The following is a 27,984-nucleotide window of genomic DNA, read 5'->3' as shown; positions in this document are numbered from 1 at the left end:
ATTTAGACCACATGTAAGGTTTTGAGAGACTCATAAGACATGAAACCAACAACTATAGCCTCGAAAATTCATCCTTGAAAATTGTGAGCAATGAATAGCATTGTGTTGGAGAGCATTAAAAGAATGTGTACTGATAATAAAAAATGCCTTTGTCATTGATTGGGATCATTTTTGAGATAAACATGCATATACCAAGACAATAAACCATGCTACACGAACAAAGAAGGCCGCTTAGTATTTGTGAGCATCTTCTTATATCTAGGTTACTTTATTGTTCTTTCAAGGAAACTCCAAGGCTATACAATAAGTTTGGTGTGAAGAAGCTCAATTTGTCGCCTTTAATTGGCTAGCTTTGTGTTTTCTAACAATTCACCCTGAAGAAAGGCCTCTCAAGTTGGTTTAGAGGATGAGACAAAGACTCATTTCTTACTTTGACCAAATAGGACAATAACAACAATTGAGTTGTAGCATGTCTTTTTTCATTCCGGATCACTTCCCTTTTATCTAAAAACAATATTGATCCTTCCATGTGAGGTGACACTAATGTTTTTCGAACAAGTAAACACTCAAAGGAATGACACTTCATAGTTAAAAATAAATTAAAAAGGCGATGGAAAAGGATACCTAACTCAAGCAAACATATGATGGGTGACTTCTCCATTGATGAGGGGCCACAACATGAAAGGTTAGGTATATACCAATTCAATTGTCAAGAGACGGAACATCTTGATGCGTAATCCTATGGGTTCATTTTAATAAGTGTGAATATTGGGACCAACTTCAAGGTTTTGCCGAGCTCATGATGGTAGCAACCAACGGGCTTGGATAAATCGACCTAGGGTTATACATTGCCTAATTACGCCGATGCCACTCTGTTAACTAAGACATCGTGATTAAAGACAAACAAACTGCCAGTTAAGAAAAAGGCAAAGGGCTATATGTGGTAATGGTTTGAGTTATATGGACCATTGCCGCCATGATCCGCACATGAAGCATACACACACACACACACACACTATACGCAAAGGGCAACAAAGGAGTAGCTACGAGGATTGATTTGCGACGGATTGGTAAAAAAAGACCACCTCTGTCTCTATCTCTATCTCATCAAGGGCAAGTGGGCAAGCGGAGGTTTGATAGAGTGGGGGGGGGGGGGGGGGGTAAAAGGGAGATGGGAGGAGGGGGGTACACTCGCGTCGGAGGGTGGGTCCAATGGAAGGAAGGTGTACCATCGCAATCGGTCGCTCGGACAACTGTGAATAAAGAAAGGTTCGAGAGAGGGAGTAGGAATTGAGTGGGGTTAGGAAAGAGAGAGAGAGAGAGGAGAGAGAGAGAGAGAGAGAGAGAGAGAGAGAGAGAGAAAGCATTAAACAATAGAATAGAACAGAACAGAACAGAACAGGGGAAGGGGAAGGGGGCAGGCATTTAGGCCCTGCTGCCATCATCATCATCATCATCATCATCATCATCATCATGTACATATATATATGTATATGCATATGCATCTCTCCTAACCCCCAAAACAAATGGGCCTATGGCTATTTGGGGGAATTACTTGCTCATATTCCCAGGCTGAAATCCTCCTCCACTATGTTAATATTATGTTCATCCATCCAATCCATAGGGCCCTCAAACCAGGGGTTGAGTGAGGAAGCAGAGTACTCCCAGGAAACAGATACAGAAGTCATTACAACACACATACATACACATCTCTCCCTCTTTCTATGAAGAAAACCCAATTCTGAGAACCAACCCCCCCAAACTCTGCTACAGCAGAAGAAGCTTTTTACCTCATGAATTATCTCTCTCCCTCCCTCTACAGAAAGCCCCAATTTTGACCCCCTCCTCCCCCAAAATTTGGCTTCAGCAAAGAAGCTTGTCTCTCGTACTGCTGCTGCTGCTGCTGGTGGTTATGCTAAATTTCTGAAGCAAGCCAGGCTAGAGCTCCACAATACCCTCTTCACTCCATCATGTACAGCAGGAAATTCCCCTTTGATCTCAACAGAGTACACGCATTTGACCTCAACATTAATTGCCAGCAGCAAGATTTCGGGGACCCTACTCAAGCACCCCTGGCTTCTGTGGCAATACCATTGGCCAATTGGCCTCCCATCCATGGCATGTACGGCCACTCTACCCTCCATCATTACCAACACCATTCACAACAGGCTCAGCAGCTGCTGCAGCAGCAACAGCTAGAAGAAACTGCGCCGTTTCTGAGCCCGATGGTTACAGATGGGTTTTGGCTGCAGCAGCAACAGCAACAGGGCAGCAGAGGCTCCCCATTGTTATCCAACTGGCAGGACGTGGTCTTCCGGGGCACTATGCTGGTAGCACACAAAGGGCAGCAAAATATGCCGGCTATGGAAGCGACTGTCACCACCGCAGAACATGTGCAAAAGCCGCCCAGACAACAACCTCTCCTTCTACCTCGTTCTGCAAATCCAGCTAATGCACCCCCTGGTCCTGCTCCTTGTGCCCTTCCAGCCATCATTGCTACCCATTCAGTACAGGCTATAAGATCTGATGCCCCTCAATCTCCAACCCACATGCCCAATCCATGTTCTGCCCTGGTAGCTCCCATCATTGCTGATACCCAAATTGAATCTCCTGACTGGTTACCAGATGGTTGGATAACCGAACTTCATATTCGGCAAACTGGCACCACTGCCGGCACTCGAGACAAGGTACAGCTGCCCCCTTCCCCTTCCCTTCCCCCAGGGATTTTTGTAAGTTGTTAGCGTCAGATCTCTTCACCTAACTATTGGAGGGTATTGCATCCCCAATTACAGCAACAAGCTCAGGGATTCGCAACCCAAATATAACCACCTCATAAAACAAATGTTTACTTTGTTCCCTGAGCACAAAATGCATTGATTCGTCCCCCTATGACATTTATAAAATGAGACCCAAAAAGATGGATTTGTATTTGTTTAGTTGATCCACGGGAATGGGCTAATCTGAGAATTAAATATTCCAAGGGCATTTAAATCAGTGTAACTTGAAAATAAGGCTGTGTTTGTACCTTGTAAACATGCTGTCGTCAATCTGGCATTCTAATCAATGGCTCCCATGGAAATTTATGGCACAAAAAATTGTGGCTGGTCCTAAAATGTAAGTTTGACTTGAACTCGTTATTTATTTTACTGGCTATGATTTGAGCAGTATTACAAGGATCTTTTATCTGGACGTCGCTTCCGCTCCAGGAACGAAGTCCTACGCTTCCTGGAAACTGGAAAAGGCAGGGTGAGGAGAAGACATAGGAGCACGCAGCTCATTTGCGATGTTGCTGTCGATTCTTCCTGTGGTGAAGGTCTTAATAACCCCAGATTGGCAGATGATGTTCCATCCTCTTGTAAACAACAAAACATCCTGGTGGCAACCACCAAACCCACCAAACAGCCAGCCATCATGATCGGTTTAAAAAGAATAACACCACATGGAAGCCCGCAAAAACTACAGAACAAGAAGAAACCACGGACTCTGTCTCCAAAGGATACCGGAGATAAGCACACCTCCAGACTATGGCAATGGCTTCAAAAACCAGGTGTGCACTTCCTGACATTGAAGAAAACAAAGTTTTCTGATTGGTTCAGTTGGAGATCCTTCTTAGGGTTTTGTGTTTATTGACAGCTGCAAAGAGCAGCGAGCCACAAGTATCCGAAAAGCTTGAACTCGATAAAGATAGTGTATGTAAGGAATTATCGAAGAGATCAGACAGAGATATTGTGGAAGGATTGCAAAGAGGAATCCACGCAGCTCAGAGGCTAGTTCGGTTGGGGAGAGATGTTCAGGCAGCTGAGAGAAATGTTATACTGTTGAGCAGGGAAATGCAAGCGATTGTGGAAAAATTAGGCCTTGAGATTCGAGCAGGTCAGAGAGCTATGGAATCGAGAAATGGAACTGTATTTTCGAATCATCTGAAATCGGAAACAGAAAACGAAGCAGCCAAACAAACCACTGATGCTTTCTCGAATGTAGCCCAAGCAGCTGAGATGATCAATGTGGCAATGGGAAATGTAATGCAAGCCGCTGAAAGAATTGATGGTACTATGGGAAATATAATTCAAGCCTCCCAAAAACTTGATGCTGCAATCAGTAATATGATTCAAGTCTCGCAAATGTATCATCCCACGAGTGTAACAAACACTGACCTAATTCCGTATGTTGAGAATGTAATAAATACAAAACAAAGATCTGAATCCGCACTGAACCTTAATATCCAAGGAACCCCACAGCCTGTATTTGCAATGGATAATGGATTGCAAGAAACAGAAGGGCCTCATCTGATAGATACTAATTTCTACCGAACAGCTGAAATGATCAATACTTCTTTAATTTGCAAGGCAACACAAGCATCTTCAGTGCCTATTCTTGCAATCGGACATGTTTCACAAACAGGTCTGATGCCTCTATGTAATGCGAGTAGTGTGGTCACCCATATTCACCCCACCCATGTGCTTCCTTTCACTGCTGGGGATGTAATGCAGCCACTACATATCTCTGTTAATCAGATGAGTAATCTAATTCCAAACGCTTCCACTGGCACGCTGGTTAATATAAAAGATACAACAAAGATTGATTCAGAGAAGCTAGCCCCAACTACTCAAACACCTATTGAACCAAACAAACAGATTGTTGAGGTAAGATCTAGACACGGGAGCAAGTTGTCTAGTTTGAGTCCAAAGTTAGATTTGACAAGGATTTGTGTGAACATGACGAGACGCCAAAGAGCAAGGTTGGTGCAGACAATGAAAGCCAGGCATACTAGAGGGCTATTGGCTGCTGTAGGGAGGAGATTATGTTATGTAGCTTTGGAAAGAGAATCATGCTCAAAGGTACTGAGCTGTAAACCATATTGCCTAGCACAGATCAGGAATAGGAACCTCCCAAGACATGACAAACCAGATGACAGTGAAGACGTTGCATGGGTACAGGAAACAGCCCTATATTTTAAATCCCATGATACACTGAAAGAGACCCTACCTGAAATTGATCAGTTGTCAGACAATGAAGGCATTACAGATGATGAAATCGAGGAAATTCAGAGCCAGGCCTTGAGAGTTATGGGCAAATGACTCATTTCCCATGACTTCCAAATGTCATAAGTTAAATGTGTCCTTGCATAGGTGCAATAAGATTGATGGGATTGCTCCTCTTCACTGGACACAACCGAATTTCAGCTTACATGTACAACATATAAATCACACATTACATTCTGGTTTCTATTGGGAGACAAAGAATAGTAAAAAATTTGGCAGTTACAGTGGTTATCTTTTCAAACTACTTTTCCCAGCCTGGGGATGTATCTAATATGTTTGGTAACCCATCATGTTTTAATACTCTACATGAAATGATTGGGGTGAAATTTTGGTAGCATATATACTATCACACCACTATCTTCCATTGCCTGTTTTTTCACTCACCGTCTTAATTTTTCCATTACAAATGTGCAGTGTGCAAATTGCTCTTTTTTAAGGCTCAACTTCATGCAGCTTTTCAGATTTTTGTTTAACTGGTAAAGTAATACAAATCACAAGAATGTAAATACACGTACTAACAGTGGGAACATGTATATATTTACCTTTATGTTTTCTTACAATTAAATCTCCTTAGAATCATTAAAATCTGACTTCAGCAATCTTTGCTTCTCTGTTTTGACTTACGAAGGGCATCTGTTTGCCCATGCATCAGTTATTGGTATAGGCAAAGGTGCGGAGACAGGATAAAAAGAGACATCAGACAGATTTACAGTCCTAATAGGTGTACATTATTAATAGGCGTGTTCGATCATATTAATTTGTATACGCCTATATACCATAAATGTTCCCTACTTTTACAAGGTTTTAGTTTGACCTTACGCCCATGGTCTTTACAGGATACAATTAACAATGTTTTAAATCAAAGAAACAAGAACTTGACTATCAATCTTAAAAACCAGATAAATTTGCATTTATTGTGCATAAACATACTGTCAAGCTCCTCGTATTCTTTGCAATGTTTAAGCAAATTCAGAGTGCTTACCTATCAAACAATTGATTTTTAAGCTTTTCTATTACATTTACACACATTTATCCACTTGTTTTCTCACACTTTACCTATTCATGCTCTGACTTTTACACCACAGTTGCCTTCCAAAGTTGTTTCGCATTCATCTTGGACAGCAACCTGGCTAGTTCCTTGTAATCATGTTATTTGATTCTATCACTTCAACTCTGTTTCCCTGTTCTTTATTGTGCTTTTCACTCATGTTTCTACAATTCAGCTTCTACATTTGTTATTTCACCTCAAGTTTCTTTTTTCCTTGAAAATTTTGACACATGGATTGCATCATTGCCCTCAACTTCTGACGGCACACGAGAATCTAAATTTCAGAATTTACCAGATTTCAATGTGTGATTGATTGCCTAGCCATTTTGGCTTACTCTTCCTAATTATTTTACAACATATAGGATTTCACGAAAGCTTTAACTATCCTAATCATCAGGCACTAGATATCCAAATAATAAAACTAGAAGTCAGACAAGGTCTTCATTTCTAAATATATGAAATTCAACCAAATGTAGGAGGGGAAAATTAGGTAGTAAAAACATGCATGCATATCATGATATCAATGTCATTATATTTTAACAATTGGCTAGGCATACCACTAGTATCCAAGAGATTTAAAATACACCCATGCATATATGCCGTGGCACATTTGAAGTGACAATACCATGAAGAAATTAATATGTTCCTCAACATTGTAATCCATTTTCAGGGCATGGAAGGCATAGAATCATGGTAAAGTATTATAATATACCTTGTTTAAGGAAACATCAGAATCTGCGGTAGATAAGATTCCTGACATGAAACCTTTTTAGTATTTGAGACCAGGATTCCAACAAAACTTTCTACTGAACACCAAATTACAACAAAACTAAGAGCTTAAGCTATACAGGCTCTTTGAAACAACAAAAAAATACAGTGCATCACATATAAAAACCATACGGACATTATATTTGATCTTGTTTTTAGCCACTTGTGGACTTGTAATGATCATCATCAATAGTTGAGTATATCAAACCCTCATTAACCAGAAAATCGACCGCATCCCTGTTCAAAATGCAAGCAAATAAGATTCCAAAATACACTGTAAGGATGCAACTTTCACGAGACCCTCTGCAATGTAATTGCAATGTGCTTACATGACTTGCTTCTTACTGAATCCAGTCATTCTTCGAGCTACCTCATCAATATGTACCCCTACTTCTGCAGATCTGGCAAAAGAACATTTGGTAACCCTTGAAAATAAGATCAACTCCACCACAAAAAAGAAGATTGAGAATTTAACAATAATAACAGCTTGAACTATATATTATGCATACAAGCTAGATGGTTCTTCAAAAATAGCATGCACTCGTCGTTGGCATTCATCCATTGAGCCACCAATCGCTGCTGCAGCAGCTGAGGGCGTATACTGTGCATTCAAAGAATAATGTGGGTTGAGATGTTTTAACATAAAACCAAGCATTATGACAATGCTGCACCTGATTGCTATTCCATGCACCTCCACTAGCAGGAGGTCCTCCATACATAGAATTTGAGGGGTTTTGTACAGCAGAAGTTGGAGGTAATCCTCCAGATTGAGCGCCCTAGAAAAGCAAAAGGTACATAGTAACAGACAGTTGGGAATAGATTACTGTTGATTACGAGAAAATAATGGCAAGAAGCATACTGTGGACTTCACATTATGTAAATGCACGTATATGCACTCCAAAAAATGGAATGTTATTTCATTGAAGTCTGTGACAGGCCTGCAACATAAGTTAAAGTTTTTAAATAACTACTTTCATTGCCATACATGATTGTCAAGGAGCAGAATTAGAAGGCCAAACAACCTGACTGAAAATGCAACTATATTCATTTTCCCCTGGAAGGATCGCAAATGTCCATGAACTCGTACATAGACACCATTCCTGTTTAATGAGTATACAAATACAATGCATCCCAAATAAGAGTGATAGAATATATGTGTCTAGATAGAGACCTAAATTACTTACTGAATTGAATTCATCTCCATGCTTTCATGCGTGTCAGACCCATCAATCCTATAACACATCCATTCATTTTTTTATATGAAATTAATAAATTATTCAAGCTACAATGTAAAGCAAGATGCTAATAATACTGAGTAATCTACCAGCGTTTAACTTCCACCCTGCCAGTACAGTCATCGAGAAGAAAAGATACATCTGTTGATCTCTCCTCCTTGTTGAACACCATACCTATGAGAGTGACCTACTCAATATAGGGGTGTATTAAAGACCAGCAACAAGAGGGGTTATAATAGCTAAGCATATTACAAGCAAGGATTTTAAATGAGTACATTGTTGACATCTACACCGTCGACATAGAAGCTGTCATCGGATGACTTTTGAGAAGCTTGGCTAATTTGCTTCACTGTCAATGGCAGAAGACCAGGATTTTGTGAGCCTCCCTTCTGAAAACACATAATATTGTGACCATGAGAACTAGTTCAATTTCTTTCCACTTCCAAGTATAACTATCTGGACACAGATTTAAGCGCGAGATTCCGTACTACTGTTGATGAGCTTCAGCAGACACAATTAGCTGGTAACAACAGAGAAAGAGGAGTAGTGCGAGAGAGATTTATATTCGTACTAACCCTAGTGCTGCTGCTGCTGCCAAACCCGTCTCCAGACTGAGTGGCGGACTGCGAAGGCATGAAACCGCCACCGCCGAAGAGCGATCCCCCATCGGATTGGCCCTGATATGCATACATCTTTATTTCTTCCTCTGCTTCTTCTTCCTCTCCTCTCCTCACGCACGCAGACACCTGCTCTATCTATCTATCTCTGTATCTATCTATCTATCTATGTCAAAGGAAACAGAGGAAGCAGGGGAATGAATCATGGAAGCCTTTCCCGCCCAATTTGGAAGAAACACTATATATGTATGTACATATATGTATATATGTATATATGCATATATATGTATGTATGTATATGTATATGTATGTATGTATGTATGTATATGTATATGTATATGTATATGTATGTATATATGTAATAATGTAATAATGTGTGTGTGTGTGTGTGTGTGTGTGTGTGTGTGTGTGGAGAGATTTTTTTTTAATGAAGATATCTTGTCTTTAGTGTAAACATTTCACAAGATTTTTAAAGTCTATGTGATCAGCGCCGAGCAGGGGGGGGGGGGGAAACAACCATTTCGAAGGCTGAAAAATGCCAATACGGAGTGTCGTAATTGGATGTCATGAATGGAGTAGCTATCCAGATGATAAGAAACTCATGCCATCGATCAATTTTAGCATCATAATCTCCAACTATTCCGTCCTATTGACCCTTCAAAGTATGAACCACGTCTAACCAAATATTTGAAACCAATTCAGCTAGTGATGTTTTAAGTTTATGGAAAATGAGAGAGCACCGAGCCTTCCAAATGTGATATGCAGTGGTACTACTCGGTATCTCCCATACTGGTTGAACTTCCTTTCGTATTATTGGTGATGTGTGTGTGGAGAGATTGTTGGTCCTTCGTTCACCTTCCCCTTTCATCAATCAATTGATCGTTGAAGACCACTATTATTGATGAGCCAAGACATTCTTTCGGTTTTGGCCGGACCCCCCTGGCGAGCATGGATGGGCCTATTTGTCCTATTAACACTCTATATTGTCCGCATTCTCGTGTTTCAAAGCATTGATGACGGGATCTAAACTAGTAGAAATACACCGATTTTTTTATTAGATGAGCAACAGTTTGTAAATCCTTGCTTTTGCACAATTCTGTGATGCCCAATGTGTGCCTCTATTTTCCATCTCCAAAGAATGAGATCTCACCATCTCATCGAAGGCGCCCTTTTTGTGAACTATTGATGACCTTGTCCATATCAATGGAGAAGAAAAATAAAATCAATCATCTTGGGAACTTTTGAAAAAGTAGTGATGTAATAATGGGGAGGGGATAGATATCGTTTTTCACGAAGATGTGACCTCACAAAGAAATTTGCTATTTCCAATGACCCAAACAAAGTCCTCTCTACTCAGTAGGCCTTTAGGCTCGATTTGATCTCCTACCATACACTTTTTCAAGAGTTGCTCTATGCATGCACCACATAATGTTTTATCCACACCCTCAACACACATGCAATATCTAAGTGTTTTGCAACATATGGTCTATAAGCACATTTTAGCACACAACAGGTTCCTTATGCCACGTTTCGGTGTTGAACAAGCAAACGATGATCATGTGCCACATCTCCATTGAAGAAGCACTCTTTGTGTCAAATAACCAACAATATGTTGTCACAATTTGTTTTTTGAGTTAAACAAGCAAACGGTGATCGTGTGCCACATCGCCATCCAAGAAGCTCTTTCGCATCAAATAACCAACAATATGTCGACAAAGAATATATTTGTTTGTACTAGACTCTAGTAAACATGGCCCATATAATGCATATACATATGTACATATAAGCTAACAAATTTTCAAGAAGTCGGCAACCGGCTCGGTTCAAGCCTAAACCGGCTTTAAACGGTTTGGATTGTGTCTGCATCAGCTTGAACATTCATGGCTGATGTTGTGTTCAGTCAATCTGATCTCTAATTGGGCATCAAAAAGTTAAAGCAAGAAGTGGGTTGTGGATCTCTCCCTCCTCTCTTTTTGCATGCATCTCTTTTAAAAAAGGATCTTCTTCTTCTTCTTCTTCCGATTCTGATTCTCTTAGCGTGCTTCTCTTTTGTAGCCATGGCAGGGATAACCAATGGACAAAGGATCGACACAGAGCCCTTTGGTCTGGATGGGAAAGCCCAGTTGTTTACCCTTTGCAGAGGAAGCAAGATGAAGCTCATAGTCACGAATTGGGGAGCTTCCATTGTTTCTCTTATCCTTCCCGACAGATTAGGTACCTCTCGCTATACTCAGATGATTTTTTCTCAATGGATTACATTGATGAGGATCCTTTAGTCCTCAATTTTGTCCAACTTAATTACTGTCAGAACATCCCGTAATCCTGAAATTGTTGTGTTAATATTTTTTTGCTGGGTTTACAGGAAACTTAGCAGATGTCGTTCTTGGATATGACAACCTTGCTCCTTACATGGTAATATATCATATTTTCCGATGAAATTCAAGCTATTCATGAGTATGATTTGCAGCTATTGTGGCTACATTTTTCTGTGCGCATTATGTTTTCAAGTTGTTTTGGCTCTTTATGGTTTACTTGCATGTATTATGTTTTGAAGGTATTTGGATTTACTCTGTTTTCAACATGTTTTGTGCTAGGTTTGAATTTGTTGTTTGTTTCCAGCATGCATATGCACATGTTTACCTATGTAGTTTGTGATACTACATGTGCCATGCATATTCTTATGTGCATTATGCATACTTTGTGGTATACTATGAATTACAATCGCATATGGCATTCTATAAATTACATTGCCTTTGTGGTATACTATGAATTACAATTGCATGTCTTATTCTATAAATTATATTGACACATGATGATGCCAGTGCATATGCAAGAGTGAGGGGGAACGAAGTTTGGTATCTGAAAGAGTTATTTCTATAAGTTTGACTTGTTAAATCTCTTTATGAAGCATGGACTGTCAGTAGCCCACTTATATATGTCACATTATACAGTTTTATGCCACATTCAATGTATTATATATGGTAGTTTGTGTGTAGTATACTATAAATTCTACATGTTATATATGGTAGTTTGATATATCATATTTATATATGATGGTGTCAATACCAGCTGCATGTGATATTTAGTGTGATGCACATATATGATGGTGTTAATTCCAGTTTTTGCCCAAGATTGGGACCCGTGTGACATAAGAGATTGTTACTATGTTTCATGATGTTTCTTCTTTGCAAAGGATGAACCGTCTCTATATTTTGGAAGCCTTGTTGGAAGGGTTGCAAATCGAATCAGTGGTTCATCAATCACGATAAATGGAGAGAAACACAAGCTAGTTGCTACAAGCAATAATCCTGACATAACATTACATGGTTTGTGAAGATTATCAGATTTGTTCTATCTTCTAACATGGAATAAAATTACGAATACCTGCATCCTTGTTTGTCAATCTAGGTGGGAAAAGAGGGTTTGATAAAGTTCTGTGGGAGGTGAAGGAGTTGAAAGAGTATCCAAATCCTTCTGTACAATTTCTCTATCATAGCTTTGATGGAGAGGAAGGTAATTAAAAAGATCTGTTTGGAATGTTTTAATTGCTTTTTACCGATTTAATGGAAGATTTAGGGCATGTAATGTTTCAGGTTTCCCTGGCGATGTTGATGTATCTGTGACATATACACTTAGCGGAGACTATGAACTTCTGACTGAGATGAAAGCTGTTCCGGTGAAGAAATCTACTCCCATAAGCCTTGCACAACATACATATTGGAATCTCAGTGGGCATGGGAACGGAGATATATTAGGGCATAATGTTTGCATTAAGGCAGATTATATAACTCCAGTAGACAATGACTTGATACCGACTGGTGAAATGTTGTCTGTGAATGGCACTCCCTTTGACTTTAGAAAACCACACGAGATCCGTGATCAAATGAAGGATGTTAGTGGAGGGTATGATCATAATTTTGTACTCAATGGTAACCCGGAAGCTGAAGGTGGTCTCTATTTGGCTGCCACGGTGAAAGATCCGACCAGTGGTCGAGCCATGGATTTGCTTACAAATGCCCGTGGTATGCAATTCTACACAGGGAATTTCATTTCTGATACAAAGGGAAAAAATGGTGCTAGATACAAAAAGCATAGTGGATTGTGCTTGGAAACTCAAGGCCTCCCAAATGCAGTGAATCAGCCCAAATTTCCATCAGTTGTTTATAATCCTGGTCAAGTTTACATACATACTATGTTGCATAGGTTCTATATAGAATAACTAGTCCATGTTTTGATGACATTTTGTAGAATCACAACATTATTTTCAATCTCTGAATATACATCTTCATTTAAACATCTATACCAATGCTGAAAATTGAAGATATATATTAGTTTCGAACTCACGCAGTTTTCAATTAATCTCAGCTTAAAAATATTTTGCTCTCTGCGGAAGCAGGTAGTCCAAACTTGGGTCCAAACTTTTTAGTGATATCGAAATGGTACAACATATTTGATGATGACAATAAATTGGTGTACAACATCTATGACCTTGGTTCCAATATGAGGAGTGTATCTTCAAAGATTGATATCTTGCAATAGTATTAAGTCTATGTTCTTTCTTGAAGGCACAAAGAATGAGAAGATAATAGCGAAATTCGCCTCTGAGGTTATGGGGGCGACATTTGTCGTATGCATCAAAGCATTTTCCACAATATAAAATGAACATTGCAATGAGAGTTGTACAATGTTAAGGATTAAATTAATTAAAAATGGCACATAGTTTTTTGATGTTTTCTAGTGAATGGACAAAAATCTTCCTAAAATGACTAAAGAGGTTATTGCAAATCAATCAACTCGTGATTTTGGAGTTTGGGAATTCACCTTCCATTATAAAAACTAGGTGTACAAGAACTTGGGCAAGATTAAAAGATGTAATTATTAGAGACACAAAATAGATTATATGAAGGGATTGGCATCATTGTATTGACAAGATAATTAAATTACAATCAACCAAAATTAATACCTACAAACTATCTCCATAAATTCCCTAATATGGAATAAAACCAAGAATGCTTAGGGATGTTTGTTGATGATACCATTGGGATGGAAGCAAGGGAGAATGTAGGGGAAATATTCATACTTAGAAATCAAAGAGATGCTTCAAGGGTGACTCCACCAACTTGTTGGTAACTTTGAAACCTACATGTTTTAATGCCAACTAAAAAGTTATACAATGACAATTTGGATTTAAAATATGATTTGCATAAACTATTGAGTTCGTTCACTTCAAAGGAATACGTCAAATATGAATATTAGTCAATAAATTGTAGTTCATGATGAAACTTGTTTTAAAGCCAACTAGCAAGATTATATTGTGGTGTGCATGTGTTCCTTTGTGCCACCCTTTTAGCATACCCATTTTAGGATGCATGTAACTAAACCGACCCACCCTTTTAGCACACCCTTTTTAACCCAAATGGGTATCTTTGTATGAACTATAAATTGAGTAAGAAGTAAGAAGCTAACTAGGTTGGTTTTGATCTCTTATGTGCATTTCACATATTGGTGGAGATGGGGGGTACTAGTCCCCCACATCCAAGCACCCACGTCTTCCCCCTCACCTTAGGTTGCCCACTAACTTCTTGTCCCATGAGTTTCCCCGATCCCCCTTCGACATGATAGCCCTCCTGTTCCCCACCTCAGCCAAGTCCAAGTGGCCCTCAGTCCACAGGAGGGATTGATCTCTATCCACTAATTGCTAGCTCGTTTTCCGTCACTAGCCCCATCCAACTATTATCTTATTAGGGTCACCAGTTCCACGAGGATGTCCGCAACGTCGTTGCAGCTCAACTAAGTGTCTAGTAGGTGCTTAAGTCCCCATACCGTCCTCAAACCAATGGCCTCATCGACCGCCTCAACAAAACCCTCAAGCAGGAGGTTGCTGCACGAATCAACCCTTTGACAAGTCAGCTCTCGAAACCTACAAGTCGCACAACTGCGCTAGAAGCATCGAGGGATTCGGCTCCTTCACTGTAGTTCGTGCCATCAGATCCACTACGTACTTGCTCCGACGTGATACCAATGGCCAATTCGCCTCCGCCCATGTTGCCCACATCAAGCCCTATACCACCCTAGGCCCATTTTTTGACCCCCATCCTTTTCCCATATCATAAACCTCCTTATTTCTCTCAAGGGGTAAATGTGGTGTGCATGTGTTCCTTTGAGCCACCCTTTTAGCATACCCTTTTTAGGATGCACGTACCTAAGCCTACCCACCCTTTTAGCACACCCTTTTTAGGATGCATGTACCTACGCCGATCCACCCTTTTAGCACACCCATTTTAGCTAACCCAACCCAAATGGGCACCTTTGTATCTAACTATAAATTGAGTAAGAAGTAAGGAGTTAGTTTTGATCTTTTATGTGCATTTCACAATATTATCACAACTTGGATTTTGATATGAATTACATAAACTATGAGTTCATTCACACTTCAAAGGTATACTTCCAATATGAATGTTGGTCAATAAAATGTTCACATAATGAGCCATTCCATTTACACTCCCACTTCACATGTATATCTCCAATATGAATGTTAAACAATTAAATGTGTTCACATAACGAACCAAAATGATCATCTTCGAGATAAAAAGGGGAACTTTCCAAAATGCAATAAGTTACATCACATTCATTAAAAAGATTCATCACCTAGGTAATAGGATAGAATGATTGGTTTATTTATAGATCAATCAGTACATTTGCACAGATTTTGTAGCTAGTGATATGTGTCAGCATATGAACTTCTTGTTACAAGGTCCTTTAGAGTGGGCATGGATACTCAGAAACATGTTGGTCAAAGAAGTACAAAATACAGCTACTTATTCCATATGTTTGGAATCAGAAAATTTTGTGTACATTTTACACAGGGATCTCGCATAGCTGATCATCTTAATGTACAAATTTACAGATGAATCATGTACAAAGTTCGAAATTAACAACCTATATTACATGTATGGGTTTGTCTTCATAAAATCTGGTGGTTTAGAGCTAGGTAGGTCCATAAGCATCCAATCTTCAACGATTCCCTGAAATAGCAAATATAGAATAAATTGCAGTTTCTAACTTCATGACAATTTCAATACTGCATTAACTCCATGAGCAATCACAATTGTACCAGAGAAAGAAAATCACAAACATGTCAAAGAAACTCAACAACGTAAAAAAAACTGCTGATTCTTGAAATGGTGCAAAGGCAAAGAACTGAGAGAGTTCTCAAGGTCGATAACCTCAGATTGGCAGCTGAACTTCTCAGTTTTGACAAATTGAGAAAATATCAAGTAGTCTGGTTTGCATCCTTAGGTTCTCTGTGGAACCTGAAGACAATCCATCTATTAATTGAATGGAGATGAAAGGCAGAGACAATAAATGATTTACATCCCGCATTCAACCAAAGTCCAGAAAACTTTGTAAAGGCAAATAATATGACTACTCCCGTGGATGCTATGCTGTAATTTATATCACAGAACATCTCTGAACTTCTTGTTTGGTATTTGTGGTAGGTTTTCTATTTTCTTATCACACTACTTATAGTTTCAATTTCAGCTTACGCTCACTGAGTTGTTCTTGTCATAGATATGATGTCACATGACATCACAACTAGAATTTTTGGAGCGCAAGGACCAGTTTGGCCACTTTCAATATGTTAACATAACCTCTCTCTGGCTCTCTGGGTTTCTCTCTGAAAAATTTACATACTACATTACATCCTAGTTATGACTCTGATATCAGTTCAATGTGCTTTTCTTTTTCTATGGATGAGAGGTCATATGACATTATGATTGTAATAATTTTGGTGCCACAGCCTATCTAAATAAAGGTTGATATATCCTCTCTCCCTCTCTCTCTCTCTCTCTCTCTCTCTCTCTCTCTCTCTCTCTCTCCCCTAAGATTGTTCTGTAAGGTTGCTAGTAGCATTCTTGCATACCGTTTATTTGAGAATAGTTGACTGTGTGCAACAGCATGAGCTGATTAGTCAGTCCTTAATTTTTTTGATAAGGAAGTGATTGCCTTGGTAACCAGTAACCAAGTAGCTCTGACAGAAACTGTAAAGTTGTTATCATTTGTTCATAAGATTTTGGCAACTCGGTGCATGCTGTTATCAGATACTGTCACTTTGTTTTCACCTTGTTTCTGCAATAATATGTCCCCAATCTTAATGGTGATAGCATCATGCATGGGTTCTTGCTCGGATACTCAAGACAAAATCCAATCCCCATTTTCTTAACTTGGATAGCTAAATTATCTCATGATTCATTACAAACAGCTAGTATACTAATGCAACCATTTTAATGCTTTTCATTTTCTTGCACACAAACCCTGCTGAAGGTCATACCATGCATTTTCAAACAGCTAGTATAGTATAGTTGTTAAAAAGGCCACCTTGCCACGCCTCAATAGTACTGGAGATGTTCCTGTCATGTCCACCACAGTGGATGGGTCTGCAATTCGCACACCTCCATCTACTACAAAGTCTACACCCTGTACCAAAAAATCACAAAAAATTATATTTCAATCGTTTCTTCAGTGGCACAGAAATACACGTAAAATGGTACAAACACACGCATTTCATTACCTCTTTCCCTTCTGAGGCACCATATGTGTCCAATATAAGGACTGGATCTAGTAACCAATTATCATTAGCTGGTCTCCGTACACTGTACAGTAAAAAGATTTTTTATTCCCTGTGCAAAATGATGAGGTCATGACAACATTTTACTTATTTACCTTGTACAGATCAAAGGCCCATCAAGCTCCTTCAGAATTGCTTGGCATATCACATCATTTGGCATACGAACGCCAACACTTTTTCTTGGTGCACAGCTCTGAGCACTTCCACCAAAGTCTGAACATTGTTTTGGCATCTCCTTACTAGCAGGAAGTATAAACGTATACTGCAAATTGAAGATTACAACAGTTGCTAGATTTTCCTTGGTTTACAGAATTAATAATTGCAAGTTTCAAAAAGCCTGCATACTGGTCCTGGGAGGCATTGGCGGGCAGCTCGGAAGATATTGGTATGACCTTGATTGTTCCCACGTGGAAATCCAGTAGTATAGGTATCAATATCATGGAATGATCGGCATAGTATACTCAAAGGCTGATAGGCAAGAACATTACAAATCTCAAAAAGTTAAAAAAATATGACCAGCTGCAAAATCTACTGAAATCTTAATGGATTGGTTACCAGATGATACTACCTTTTTAGGATCCATATTCTTGATCCTGCATCAAAAAAGCCTCATATCAGTAGAACCCTTCAGAATAATACTGTATGATAGAGATATCATCTGAAACCTAGATTTACTTGGACTTAGCAATAATTTTGGATGGCTATGTGATTGGGTTAATAACAATCTAAGATGCAATTTCAAATGTGCCACGGAAATCAGGTTCACAACCCATGGGAAGGAGCTTGCTTTTGACAGTTCAGCCCAATTTTCTATTTGATGAATTTCCACAATCTCAAACATGCTCACTAATCACAATCATGTGCTAATAATTAGATGCCTGGTTCTCTTTCTCCAGAAGACAACCATAAAAATTAAGCCTACTCGTCCCAATTGATCTGCCTGCATAAAGTGTTTCAGCTCCTCTGAGAAGCAGACTACCAGTGTCCAGATTCACATCTCAGAGGCAGGCAGTCCAGCAAGACTACGTCTAGGAAATTTATTGTGGTTAGGCCATGACCCATTTGTTTGTTTTCATTGTAATGAGCATTTTCCTAGCAGATTCAATCTATGACAAAGATATTAATTTGATAAATTCACATCATATGCATTTCGTAAGGATAGATTATCAAGCAAGACTTATTTTGCCTTTTCATGGAGGGAGAAAATGGTATGACATATCATACTTCATTATTGGTAATGAATTTTATCATTCACATTCACCTTCTACCTTCTTAACTTGTGCAATATATATATATATATTCCTTGAAAATAAATTCTTAGGCAAAGCTTATTGCTGGAATGAGAAAAAACCTATATATGCGGTCGATTGAACGTGCATCCTTGAGATCACAAACAATTGCATACCTGCCAATCACCAGATTCAAGTTGTATAAAAGCCTTATTTCATACAAATCACATAACAGAAAAGATTGGCAGCTATAAGACGAACACAAGAAAATCTATGTATAGAAATACTAAGCAAATTTAAAGTATTTCATGTTACATGACTCGGTTAATTTGCAGAAATCTTTATCGTGTGTAAATACTGCAAAGCAAGGAAAACATTTCATTGTAAAAGATGCTCTTTAATATGAATAATGAGACTAACACAGTGTCAGTTGGGATGACTCCAACAGCTCCATTCTTCAGCAGTTCTATTATCTGATCAAGTTTCCAGACGTCAGAGCCAAGGCTGTCTACAGAAATATAAACAGGTTCGGCAACCTGGTCAACTCCAAACAACATGACGTTGTCAATTAATTATGTCAGACAACAATTGCCATTATGCAACATTTAATCCTAGAAAATGTTAGTTTCTCTACAACGAGATTATCACAAACACTTATAAAATACCATGTTAGGAAACAATTGTAATCATAGTCCCCTTCCCAGATTAGTATTTATTTTCATTTTGACATACTATTTAGCCTTTTTATAGATAACTACATGAAGCTTATTCTCTTTCCACCCTCTATTTCAAATTGATGAGCTTGTCCTTAACATTAAGAATCCTACTTGATATAAAATCAACAAAAGCGGATGGGCCAAACATAGATCAGAACCCAGTGAAGTCCATATCCAACTATAACCCTCACTGCCTTCACGCAAAGTTGCATTCTATAATTATAGCACCACTTCAAGGAGGATATTATCAGGGATAACAATATTTTGCAATGTATGAGAAGAACAGATCAATGGCAGTTGTTAATACATTTCCGCAACTCTGTCAGGAGTATGGATGCATGCAAAATGAGTGCAATGTAATTACCGCAACCCCAAACAAGAAATAATGTATGGCCATTTAGCAAATCTGCTGCATGTGCTAAAAGAAGAATCTTGGTTGTTTCACACATTGCATAGCTATGAGTTTGTAAGCTATGGTGTTAATTCATATAGTCGGGACTAAAACTAGCACATGCCATTAACATATTTTGGTCCAGACAGGTAGCTTCTTAGAATTCATACTTTGTCAAAGAGATACTTTTTGCAAACACGGTCACTTAAAAAAATTACATTCTTTGTGATCATAATAGATTTCTGAAATTCCTACTTTGTGAACGAGTCACCTCTCTTTGCAATCACAATACCTTCTTAAATTTCCTAGTTTCCGAAGGAGTTGCCACTCTTTGCAATCACAGTAGCTACAATAGCTACTCAAAATTCCTAGTTTTCAAAAAGTTTGCAAATATTTGCAATGACTATATGTCAAGTTAGTTTGTCAGGCCATAGCAAAAAATAACTCAATCAACCAGAATTCAACCCAGAGCTAATGAGAACTGAGCTTAGAATGTACTATTTACAGGCTAAAACTATAAAAAACTATTTTCCAAATCTCTGCCTTATCCCAACAGTCTCGACTCTCTACATAAAAAACTAGATTTTGTGTGATTTATATGGATTAAAGTAATGAGGTTTATATGCATTGAAAATTTTAGGTTTCCATGGAATTTACATTGCATAAAAATTTAGATGTTTTCTGAAGCTTATATAGATTAAAACTTCTTGATTTTTCTGGAATTTATATCCGTTAAGGACCAGTTCATATTAAACATATGAAGGTCTGAAAATAATAGTTATTTTGACAGACTGCGGGAAGAAGTGCTTTCGCTACATACCTTGTCCAGCAATGCTACAACTTCTGTAGCAGTTACATTTCTGCGAAATTTGATTCAACAGAAATAGAAAAGAGAAAACAGATATCGAATTGTGCATAAAACCTACCTTACGTGTATCGGAGAAGTGGTATTTTAGTCGTTTAGGGCTACGCTTGGCGGCGCAATTCACAGCAAGTAGAGACCATCTACTCTTCTGGAGGTTGGGGGGTTGAGCAGAAGGGACCCGTGAGAGGAGAGGGAGGTTCTGATCTCGCAAAGAGAATGAGAGAGGAGAAGGAGGTGGAAGCATCGCGTGACGAGTGCAGGCCGCCATGGAGGATACATTCATCGAAGAAGAAGAAGAAGAAGATGATGGCCATGGCCACCGCCATAGCCACGGCGTATATATCAAACAGAGAGCATCTTCTCTGAAAGAGTCTCTCGGTTTTTAAAATTCCTAGAATACCCCCCTCTCTCTCTCTTGGTGAAAACACACAATTATATTAATTAATAAATGTGTGTAAAAAGCACTAATTACAAATTACAATAGCTGTTAGTCATATTCGCATTCGTGGGGGTTACCATACGAATACATACGAATACGCATAAGAATACATGAAACAATATTCGTTAAAAAAAAAGAAAAAAAAGAGCTCCTACTTTTTACTTTCTAATATATATATATATCATATAACAAAGAGACTTTCACATTAAATATGGGATATTTAACTTGACATTAAAAAGGAGGCTTACACTAAATAATATTTTTATATAATAAATGGAAAACTTAAAAGTTAAAAGTATTTGTTTTATTTTTAATAAATATAAAATAATAATAAATAATAAATAAAAGGTTTATTAATTTCTCACTTTACTCTCCCACAAAATTTTTATATGTTATTAAAAGGGAACCTGATACTAATAATATTTTTATAATATATATAAAACTTAAATGTATTTGTTTTATTTTTTAATAAAACGAAAAATAAATTAATTAATGTAAATAAATTAACTAAATAAAAGGTTCCCATAAATTTCATATTTTTATTTCACATTAAAAAGGGAATTCACACTAATAATATTTTTATAATATTTATCAAAATGTATATGTTTTAATTTTTAATAAAACAAAAAATATATAAAATATATGTAAAATAAATAGAATAAATAAAAGGTTCTCACAAAATTTTATATTTTTATCTCACATTAAAAAGGGGACCTCACACTAATGATATTCTTATAATAGATGAAAAACTTTAAAGTATTTGTTTTATTTTTAATAAAAAAATAAAAAATAAATAAAAGGTTCATTAATTCCTCATTTTCTACTCTCTTGACATTAAAAAGGGGACCCGTTGCTAATCCACGATGCTTTAGAGCTAATCCCAAAGGCAATCCTCCAATCAAAACTCTCCAAATGAAGACCTTTGCTACAAGTCACAATTTAGAATGCCAACTACGTTGTAAGATCTGCCACCACCCATGGTCATATTTGTGTAATCTCCATTCTTCTTCAGCCTTAGATGATAACCATCCAAGAGACTCAACAGAGCAATGATACAAAAGATTAGTAGTCACTTGTAACAATGACGTTTGACCCTTTAAACACCAATAAAGTCACGGTTGTTCTCCTATTTGTAGAGATAAGGGACCTTGCATCAATGCAATAATTTGTAGTTGTTGCCAAATAAACCTATAATTAGGCGGAATGCGTAATAATTGTCGCGCTTAAGCAAACTCCAAAATTCTTTGAGATGGAGCCTCAACTATATCTCCCACCTCTTTGACCCCCAAACAAAACAAATGATTAAATTGAGAGCTCAATCTCTCCTTTCCTGGCCAACATAATAACCGAGAAGATCCAAGCAACTCTTTTTGCAAAGAGTTACAATGCTCTCTACTAGATGATGGTTTCCATACACATAACAAGAGTGCTTCTTGCCATGAGGTAACCAAGTGTTGAACACATGTAGAGCCCGAAATCCTAAGTGAAATACATCCATTTAGTAATTGCCACCATGAAGCCTTAATCGTTGTCCTCCCATGTGATAAACCCTTGTTCTCAATGAAATATTAAACAATACATATCCATGGTTGTGAGTTTGAACAAATATCTTGTAATAATGAAAATCTACGAGCCATCATATGCTTAGATAAGTTCAATATTCCAGCCCCCCCCAACCGCTTAGGGGTTGCTAGATGATTCCATGCAACCCAAGTGATTCCCATCTTATCCCTCTTCTTCCACAACAAATATCGAAGAGGTTGCAAAGTAGAATGCAAAGCCTTCTTTGTCCATGGCAACAATGGCAAGTAATATAATATCATGGGTTCCATAATACATTGTACAAACTTCAAGCGTATATGAAATGACCAAGATTGTGACTTCCAATACATGAACTTATCCCTCAACTTACTAGACATCCATTCAATCAATTGACCATTTGTAACATTCATTCCTAATGGATAGCCCAAGTGTCGAAAAATAGAGCCTTTCTTCACCACGGATCCTTGCCATGCTAAACATTCCAAATCCCTTTCAGTACACGATATGAAACTAGACTTCCTCCAATTAATATGTAATCCGGAAGCCAATGCAAATTGGTTCCATACGAGCATCCCGTTCTCAAGATTCTCTCGTGAGGCTTGTAGAAACATGAAAGAATCATTAGCCAAAACTTGTGCTACTAGTTGCCCTCCAGACGGAAGGTGTAGACCCACAATATCACCATTTGTTGCAAGCTTGGATAGCATCACTAACAAGGGATGAGTAACAATAGCAAACAACAATGGGCTAAATGGGGCATCCTTGACGAACGGATCTTGTGAGGAAAATATCTTATGTATCTCTCTCTCTCTCTCTCTCTCTCTCTCTCTCTCTCTCTCTCTCTCTCTCTCTCTCTCTCTCTCTCACACACACACACACACACACACACAACTACATACATATAGTTAAGTAAACCCCTCAACAAGCCGAACCCATTTCAACACATTCTCTAGTTGTACCATAGAGGACCCCTCAATACCTTAAGGTAGTCAAAGTACTATCATAAGTGATGGGGAGGGTTAGCCTCTAGTCCCTTGAGAGAACACCCTATCATACAAGGGTCAAAAAAGAGTTTTCTTGGATAATGGTTTTCCTAGATAACGACATGCAATGTTTTCGCATAAAAACTCGGACAACTTTAGCAACTGGGCATGTAAGGCATCTGGGTCTCGCATCTCGTTCGATCACTACTTAGAAAAGACATGTCCCATCAGAACCATGTTAGCCATTTAAACCCATTGATAAGCCCCAATTTGATGATGTAAATAGTATGCTTCTAACGTATCCTTATCTAAGACATGGAGTTAAGCATGGAATATTATCTTTGACTATTGCCATGAGCTTTATTAGGGCACTTGAGGAAATTAATCTCCATATGGGATTGTGAACAAAGGCCCAAGAACCACAAATCGGTGCATGCTATTGTATCACAATGTTAGTTATAGCCCAACACAACCAAAGCAACCCATAAGCTTGCCTAGGGGAATGCTTTGTGTCATTGTACTCCACAATTGTTGAATCTCATGAGAAGTAAGATGCATGACATGAGGATCGATGAAGCTCATGTCAATAAGCTCATTGTAATATAAGATGGCATGACAATTGTAGTGCTGTATGGACAACTTCAATAGGGGCAATCAAATTAGCATTAACAGTACGGTAATGACAACAACACTTAATGCTCTAGAAAACATAGGACTAGAATATCAGAGCATGATACTCAGGAAGAGGAGTGCAATCAAGGCTTCATTAACAAGATTGAACTCAACATCAAAGGAGAAGTCCAACAACTACAAGTTAGCATTGTATGCTAATCATTAATCAATCCAATTATATTAATAACAATTTTAATATAATTTCACCCAGATCATATTATGTGATCCTGTAGTGAAAATTCTGCTCTCTCATTACATTCCTCGGCATTATGAAAGGGAGTTAGGTTTAGTATGGTAAAGAATGGAAAGTTGAAAAAACTATGGTCAGCTGTGGGACACAATGCACCCCGCATTGCTATAATACTATCCTCATGTTTAAAGTTTTGCTTAATGCACTGCTGTTTTGCATACAATATGCCCTCACAATATTGCTGTCCAGATATCAGAATTTTCCATTTTTTTCATCCTTTTCTAAAATGCTAGAAGCTTTTTAAACACAAGTAAAATGGGGACTGGTCTGCATTCAAGCCCCTCCTCTCACATGAATACATACCCATTCAGGGCTTCTTCCTCTTGTGCAATAATTGTTGAGTTCTAAGAGCCAACATCCCGCACTAGAATCTCCCTCAAAAGCATCTTGTGCTTTTGGATGCGAATCATATCTCGGCAAAACAATGAGAATAATAACACTGATGAATACCAGTTTGAAAGGAACAAATTTCAAAGTCCTTCACTTCATCACAAGATCCTGAACTTCTTTTTATGGAACTTTGTCATCTGTTAAAAGAGTGATGCAGCTGCTTCTCGCCAACTCTTTGTGAACAGTTCCACCACGCATGAACATGTTTGAACTCTCTAAATTTTGCAAATCCTCCACCATGTTAGCTTGCGAATATATGCTTGATATAAGGGTATGTGCTGCGGCATTGTTGCAATCCACATACATGACTTGATCAAAGCATCGCCTTCCTAGCACCACATTGCCTCGATTTTCACAGTGGCTAAGTAAAGTTAACCAGCCTATCAAATTGGTATCTGCTTCTAAAGTAACAAGTAAATCTTCGGCTTCCTTAAGGAAGCCAGAACGACCTAATATGTCCACAATGCAGTTAAAGTGATCAACACTTGGAGAGACTTTGTGAAAGTGCGTGATGAAATTGAAGGCGTCAAACCCTCTCTCCTTCAAGCCGACATGGCCAGATGCCGAGAGGAGAGAGATGAGTGTGCCTTCATCTGGTTTCACACCTGTTTTCTGCATTGAATCAAATACTTCTAAGGCGAGACCGTCATGACCTTGTCTCGCAAGGCCTTCAATCATTGCACTCCATGTCGTTACTGTCTTATATGGTAACCTCTTAAATACACTCTGAGCATCCCGGAGGTTCCCACATTTCATGTACATATAAACCAGGGCACTCCCGACATTCACATCTTGTTCAAAATAGTTATTCACCAACAAGGTATGGATAAGACTTCCTTCATCGATAGCTGTGATAGTTGAACAGAGCCCTAAGATGGATACAAATGTAGCTTCATTTGGCTCTACACCACTGCATTGCATTTGTTGAAACTTGATAAGAGCTCCTTGCAAGAAGCCTTCTTGGACATAGCCAGAAATGATGATGCTCCACGTTACCACGTCTCGATTCTGCAATGCTGCAAAAACAGTACATGCATTGTCCAAAGTAGCACATTTAACATACATATCAATGAGGGCATTTCCAACAATAATGGATGTATCGTACCCCATTTCGATGGCATAAGAATAGACTATATTCCCTTGAAACATGGATTCGATGATAGAGCATGCTTTTAAAAGGCTAGAAAGTGTCACAGAGTCAGGTTCAATACCCCACCGTTGCATTTGGTAAAAAAGACTCAACGATCGCAGACCTTCCCCATGTTGAGCATACTCAGAAATCATTGCACTCCACGTGATGAGACCCTTTTTAGGTAAATCATCAAACACTTTAAGTGCATCGGTCAAGTGCCCACATGTGGAATACATATGCAAAAGTGTGCTTCCGATATACTCGTCATCCTGAAAACTTCCTTCAGTGATTTGCATATGAATCAGTTTGCCACGAGAAAGGGCCGATGCACCAGCACACGCTTGCAATACTGAGGCGAAAACATGCCCATCTGGAACCGCACCAGATTCCAACATTTGGGTATAGAGATCTAACGCGTGTTCATACATCTCAGCCCTGGTATTTGCTGATATGATTGCACACCAACTGAATACATTTCTCGAATGCAACGATTCGAACACATGGTTAGCTTCAGTTAAACTGCCGCAAACTGAAAACATGCGAATCAGACGGGTTCCAATATATGCACCCAATTGATTAATTCCATACTTAACCAAGAGAGAACACACAGCCCTACCTGAGACTATATCTTTCTTAAGGATGCAAGACTGGAGCAGGGTATGCAAATTGTTGTAGTTATGGCTAGCCGATGACACAGGAAGCCTTAATTGCAGGTCAGGGTTCATGGTATAGCAGGATTGAGCGTCAGGGTGTCACCTAAGACAGATGCATTTTGTTGATTGAGGATTCCATCGCCAGATTTCCACAGATAGAAGAGCAATACTCAGGAATCATATAAACCCATGTCTCACGATTTAGTTGAAAATGGTTGTTAAGAGATTGGGACAAGAATCGTGGCACACACGGAAACCGGCCCTTGTGTCCGCATTTCATTTTTTACCGACAAAACTTGCTCTCCGTCGACCCGAACCTTTGTAGAAGTTTAGGGTTTGTTTCTTTCTCTACATACCACTAAATGTTTCGAGGAATCAATATATACTATATCGTGGAAAGACAAGTCCATGTTATTTAAACTTTGGAGGAAAATGGCATTTTGCTTCATCGGGAAACACTTTCAAGCCTCCCAATGTGGTGGGTCGTCTCGATAGACTAGGGCTCGTTCCACACTCATCTATCAGGACATGCCATTCTAGGCTTAGCGAACCACTTGTTATCAAAGTTAGTTGTGTATTATTTACTGTAGGAAGAGAAGTTCATGTTATTTAAACTTCAAAGGAAGATGGCATTTTGCTTCATCATGAAACACTTTCAAGCTTCCAGATGTGGTGGGTCGTCTAAATAGACTAGAGCTCGTTTCACACTCATTTGTTGGGACATGCCATTGGTGCCGCAATTCTGGGCTTAGCAAACCACCTATTGTATTATTTACCTTTAGAATTTTCCCTTTACCAATGGGAATCCCACTCCTAGATCGACGCTCTCTTGATTAGCTATGGTTGAAGTGGATATATGTGAATATAGACCAAGGTAAAAACACTTGTGTGTTAATTCAATTGAAGGCATGTAAAACTAATGTTGTGAAAACCGGCTGGCTATACATATATGTCAACTAAAAATATGGAAAAAACATGTTTCTAGGTTGTAGTCCTCCCCCCACATACGTCTGGCAAAAAGGTACCATATGCATTGTTTCTAGTATGCAAAGCTAGATTGTCATGAAATTTGGACCTCGTCATATTAAAAAATACATGTGAAGAGTAATGCATGTTCAATTAATTTAAGGAACAATTTTTTCATGAGTGGCATAGCAAACAAGTGGTTGACCCGACCCCTTTGTAATAAATGGAACAAATTGTTTGGTCAATAAGAACACTAACTAGGTTTACAATATATTATTACAATAATAGACAAGCATGTGATCTTTTATCCCAAGATGTGTTATTTATCATATATAACTAATTCGCAATAGAGGGCATCATGTGGAGGAAAAGTAGGATATATGAAATGAGTAAACCAAATTAATTGATTAATAACCG

At 38.5% G+C, this 27,984-nt stretch overlaps 5 protein-coding genes across 6 annotated transcripts; 2 read left to right on the top strand and 3 right to left on the bottom strand.

The window, feature by feature from the left end:
• The first annotated feature begins 1,767 nt into the window (after positions 1 to 1,767).
• LOC147865534 (uncharacterized) lies at positions 1,768 to 5,283 on the top strand. Its single transcript, XM_087318366.1, has 3 exons — positions 1,768 to 2,687; positions 3,166 to 3,547; positions 3,634 to 5,283. The coding sequence occupies exons 1-3, from the start codon at positions 1,971 to 1,973 to the stop codon at positions 5,076 to 5,078; spliced, it is 2,544 nt and encodes an 847-aa protein (XP_087174492.1). The 5' UTR covers positions 1,768 to 1,970; the 3' UTR covers positions 5,079 to 5,283.
• Positions 5,284 to 6,778: 1,495 nt separating this feature from the next.
• On the bottom strand, positions 6,779 to 8,846 carry LOC147865533 (replication protein A 32 kDa subunit B-like). The gene is made up of 10 exons (XM_087318368.1): positions 8,669 to 8,846; positions 8,369 to 8,479; positions 8,183 to 8,280; positions 8,043 to 8,090; positions 7,881 to 7,958; positions 7,718 to 7,796; positions 7,530 to 7,634; positions 7,368 to 7,459; positions 7,188 to 7,259; positions 6,779 to 7,095 (listed from the first exon to the last, which is right to left on the bottom strand). The coding sequence occupies exons 1-10, from the start codon at positions 8,783 to 8,785 to the stop codon at positions 7,014 to 7,016; spliced, it is 882 nt and encodes a 293-aa protein (XP_087174494.1). The 5' UTR covers positions 8,786 to 8,846; the 3' UTR covers positions 6,779 to 7,013.
• A 1,764-nt stretch (positions 8,847 to 10,610) lies between these two features.
• On the top strand, positions 10,611 to 13,030 carry LOC147865532 (uncharacterized). Its single transcript, XM_087318365.1, has 5 exons — positions 10,611 to 10,924; positions 11,073 to 11,122; positions 11,904 to 12,036; positions 12,119 to 12,223; positions 12,304 to 13,030. Exons 1-5 carry the CDS (start codon positions 10,768 to 10,770, stop codon positions 12,927 to 12,929), a joined length of 1,071 nt encoding a protein of 356 aa, XP_087174491.1. The 5' UTR covers positions 10,611 to 10,767; the 3' UTR covers positions 12,930 to 13,030.
• Positions 13,031 to 15,481: 2,451 nt separating this feature from the next.
• LOC147865531 (uncharacterized) lies at positions 15,482 to 20,853 on the bottom strand. Its single transcript, XM_087318364.1, has 9 exons — positions 20,602 to 20,853; positions 18,989 to 19,104; positions 18,691 to 18,744; positions 17,908 to 17,932; positions 17,685 to 17,807; positions 17,435 to 17,601; positions 17,283 to 17,364; positions 17,090 to 17,188; positions 15,482 to 15,735 (listed from the first exon to the last, which is right to left on the bottom strand). The coding sequence occupies exons 1-9, from the start codon at positions 20,821 to 20,823 to the stop codon at positions 15,655 to 15,657; spliced, it is 969 nt and encodes a 322-aa protein (XP_087174490.1). The 5' UTR covers positions 20,824 to 20,853; the 3' UTR covers positions 15,482 to 15,654.
• Positions 20,854 to 24,174: 3,321 nt separating this feature from the next.
• LOC147865530 (pentatricopeptide repeat-containing protein At2g33680-like) lies at positions 24,175 to 26,802 on the bottom strand. Of its 2 annotated transcripts, XM_087318363.1 has the most exons (2): positions 26,565 to 26,774; positions 24,175 to 26,467 (listed from the first exon to the last, which is right to left on the bottom strand). In XM_087318363.1, the coding sequence occupies exon 2, from the start codon at positions 26,374 to 26,376 to the stop codon at positions 24,937 to 24,939; it is 1,440 nt and encodes a 479-aa protein (XP_087174489.1). In that variant the 5' UTR covers positions 26,377 to 26,467; positions 26,565 to 26,774; the 3' UTR covers positions 24,175 to 24,936. The 2 variants fall into 2 exon arrangements, with proteins under 2 accessions (XP_087174489.1, XP_087174488.1); XM_087318362.1 differs by having other exon boundaries at positions 24,175 to 26,802.
• Positions 26,803 to 27,984: the final 1,182 nt, after the last annotated feature.

This window comes from Azolla caroliniana, unplaced genomic scaffold, assembly GCF_043228905.1.
Source record: "Azolla caroliniana isolate FFs.n. ecotype wild unplaced genomic scaffold, voAzoCaro1.0.p SCAF_4, whole genome shotgun sequence".
Taxonomy (NCBI): Eukaryota; Viridiplantae; Streptophyta; class Polypodiopsida; order Salviniales; family Salviniaceae; genus Azolla; species Azolla caroliniana.
The sequence above is the reverse complement of the archived record's forward strand: the minus strand, read 5'-3'. Positions and strand labels throughout refer to the sequence as shown.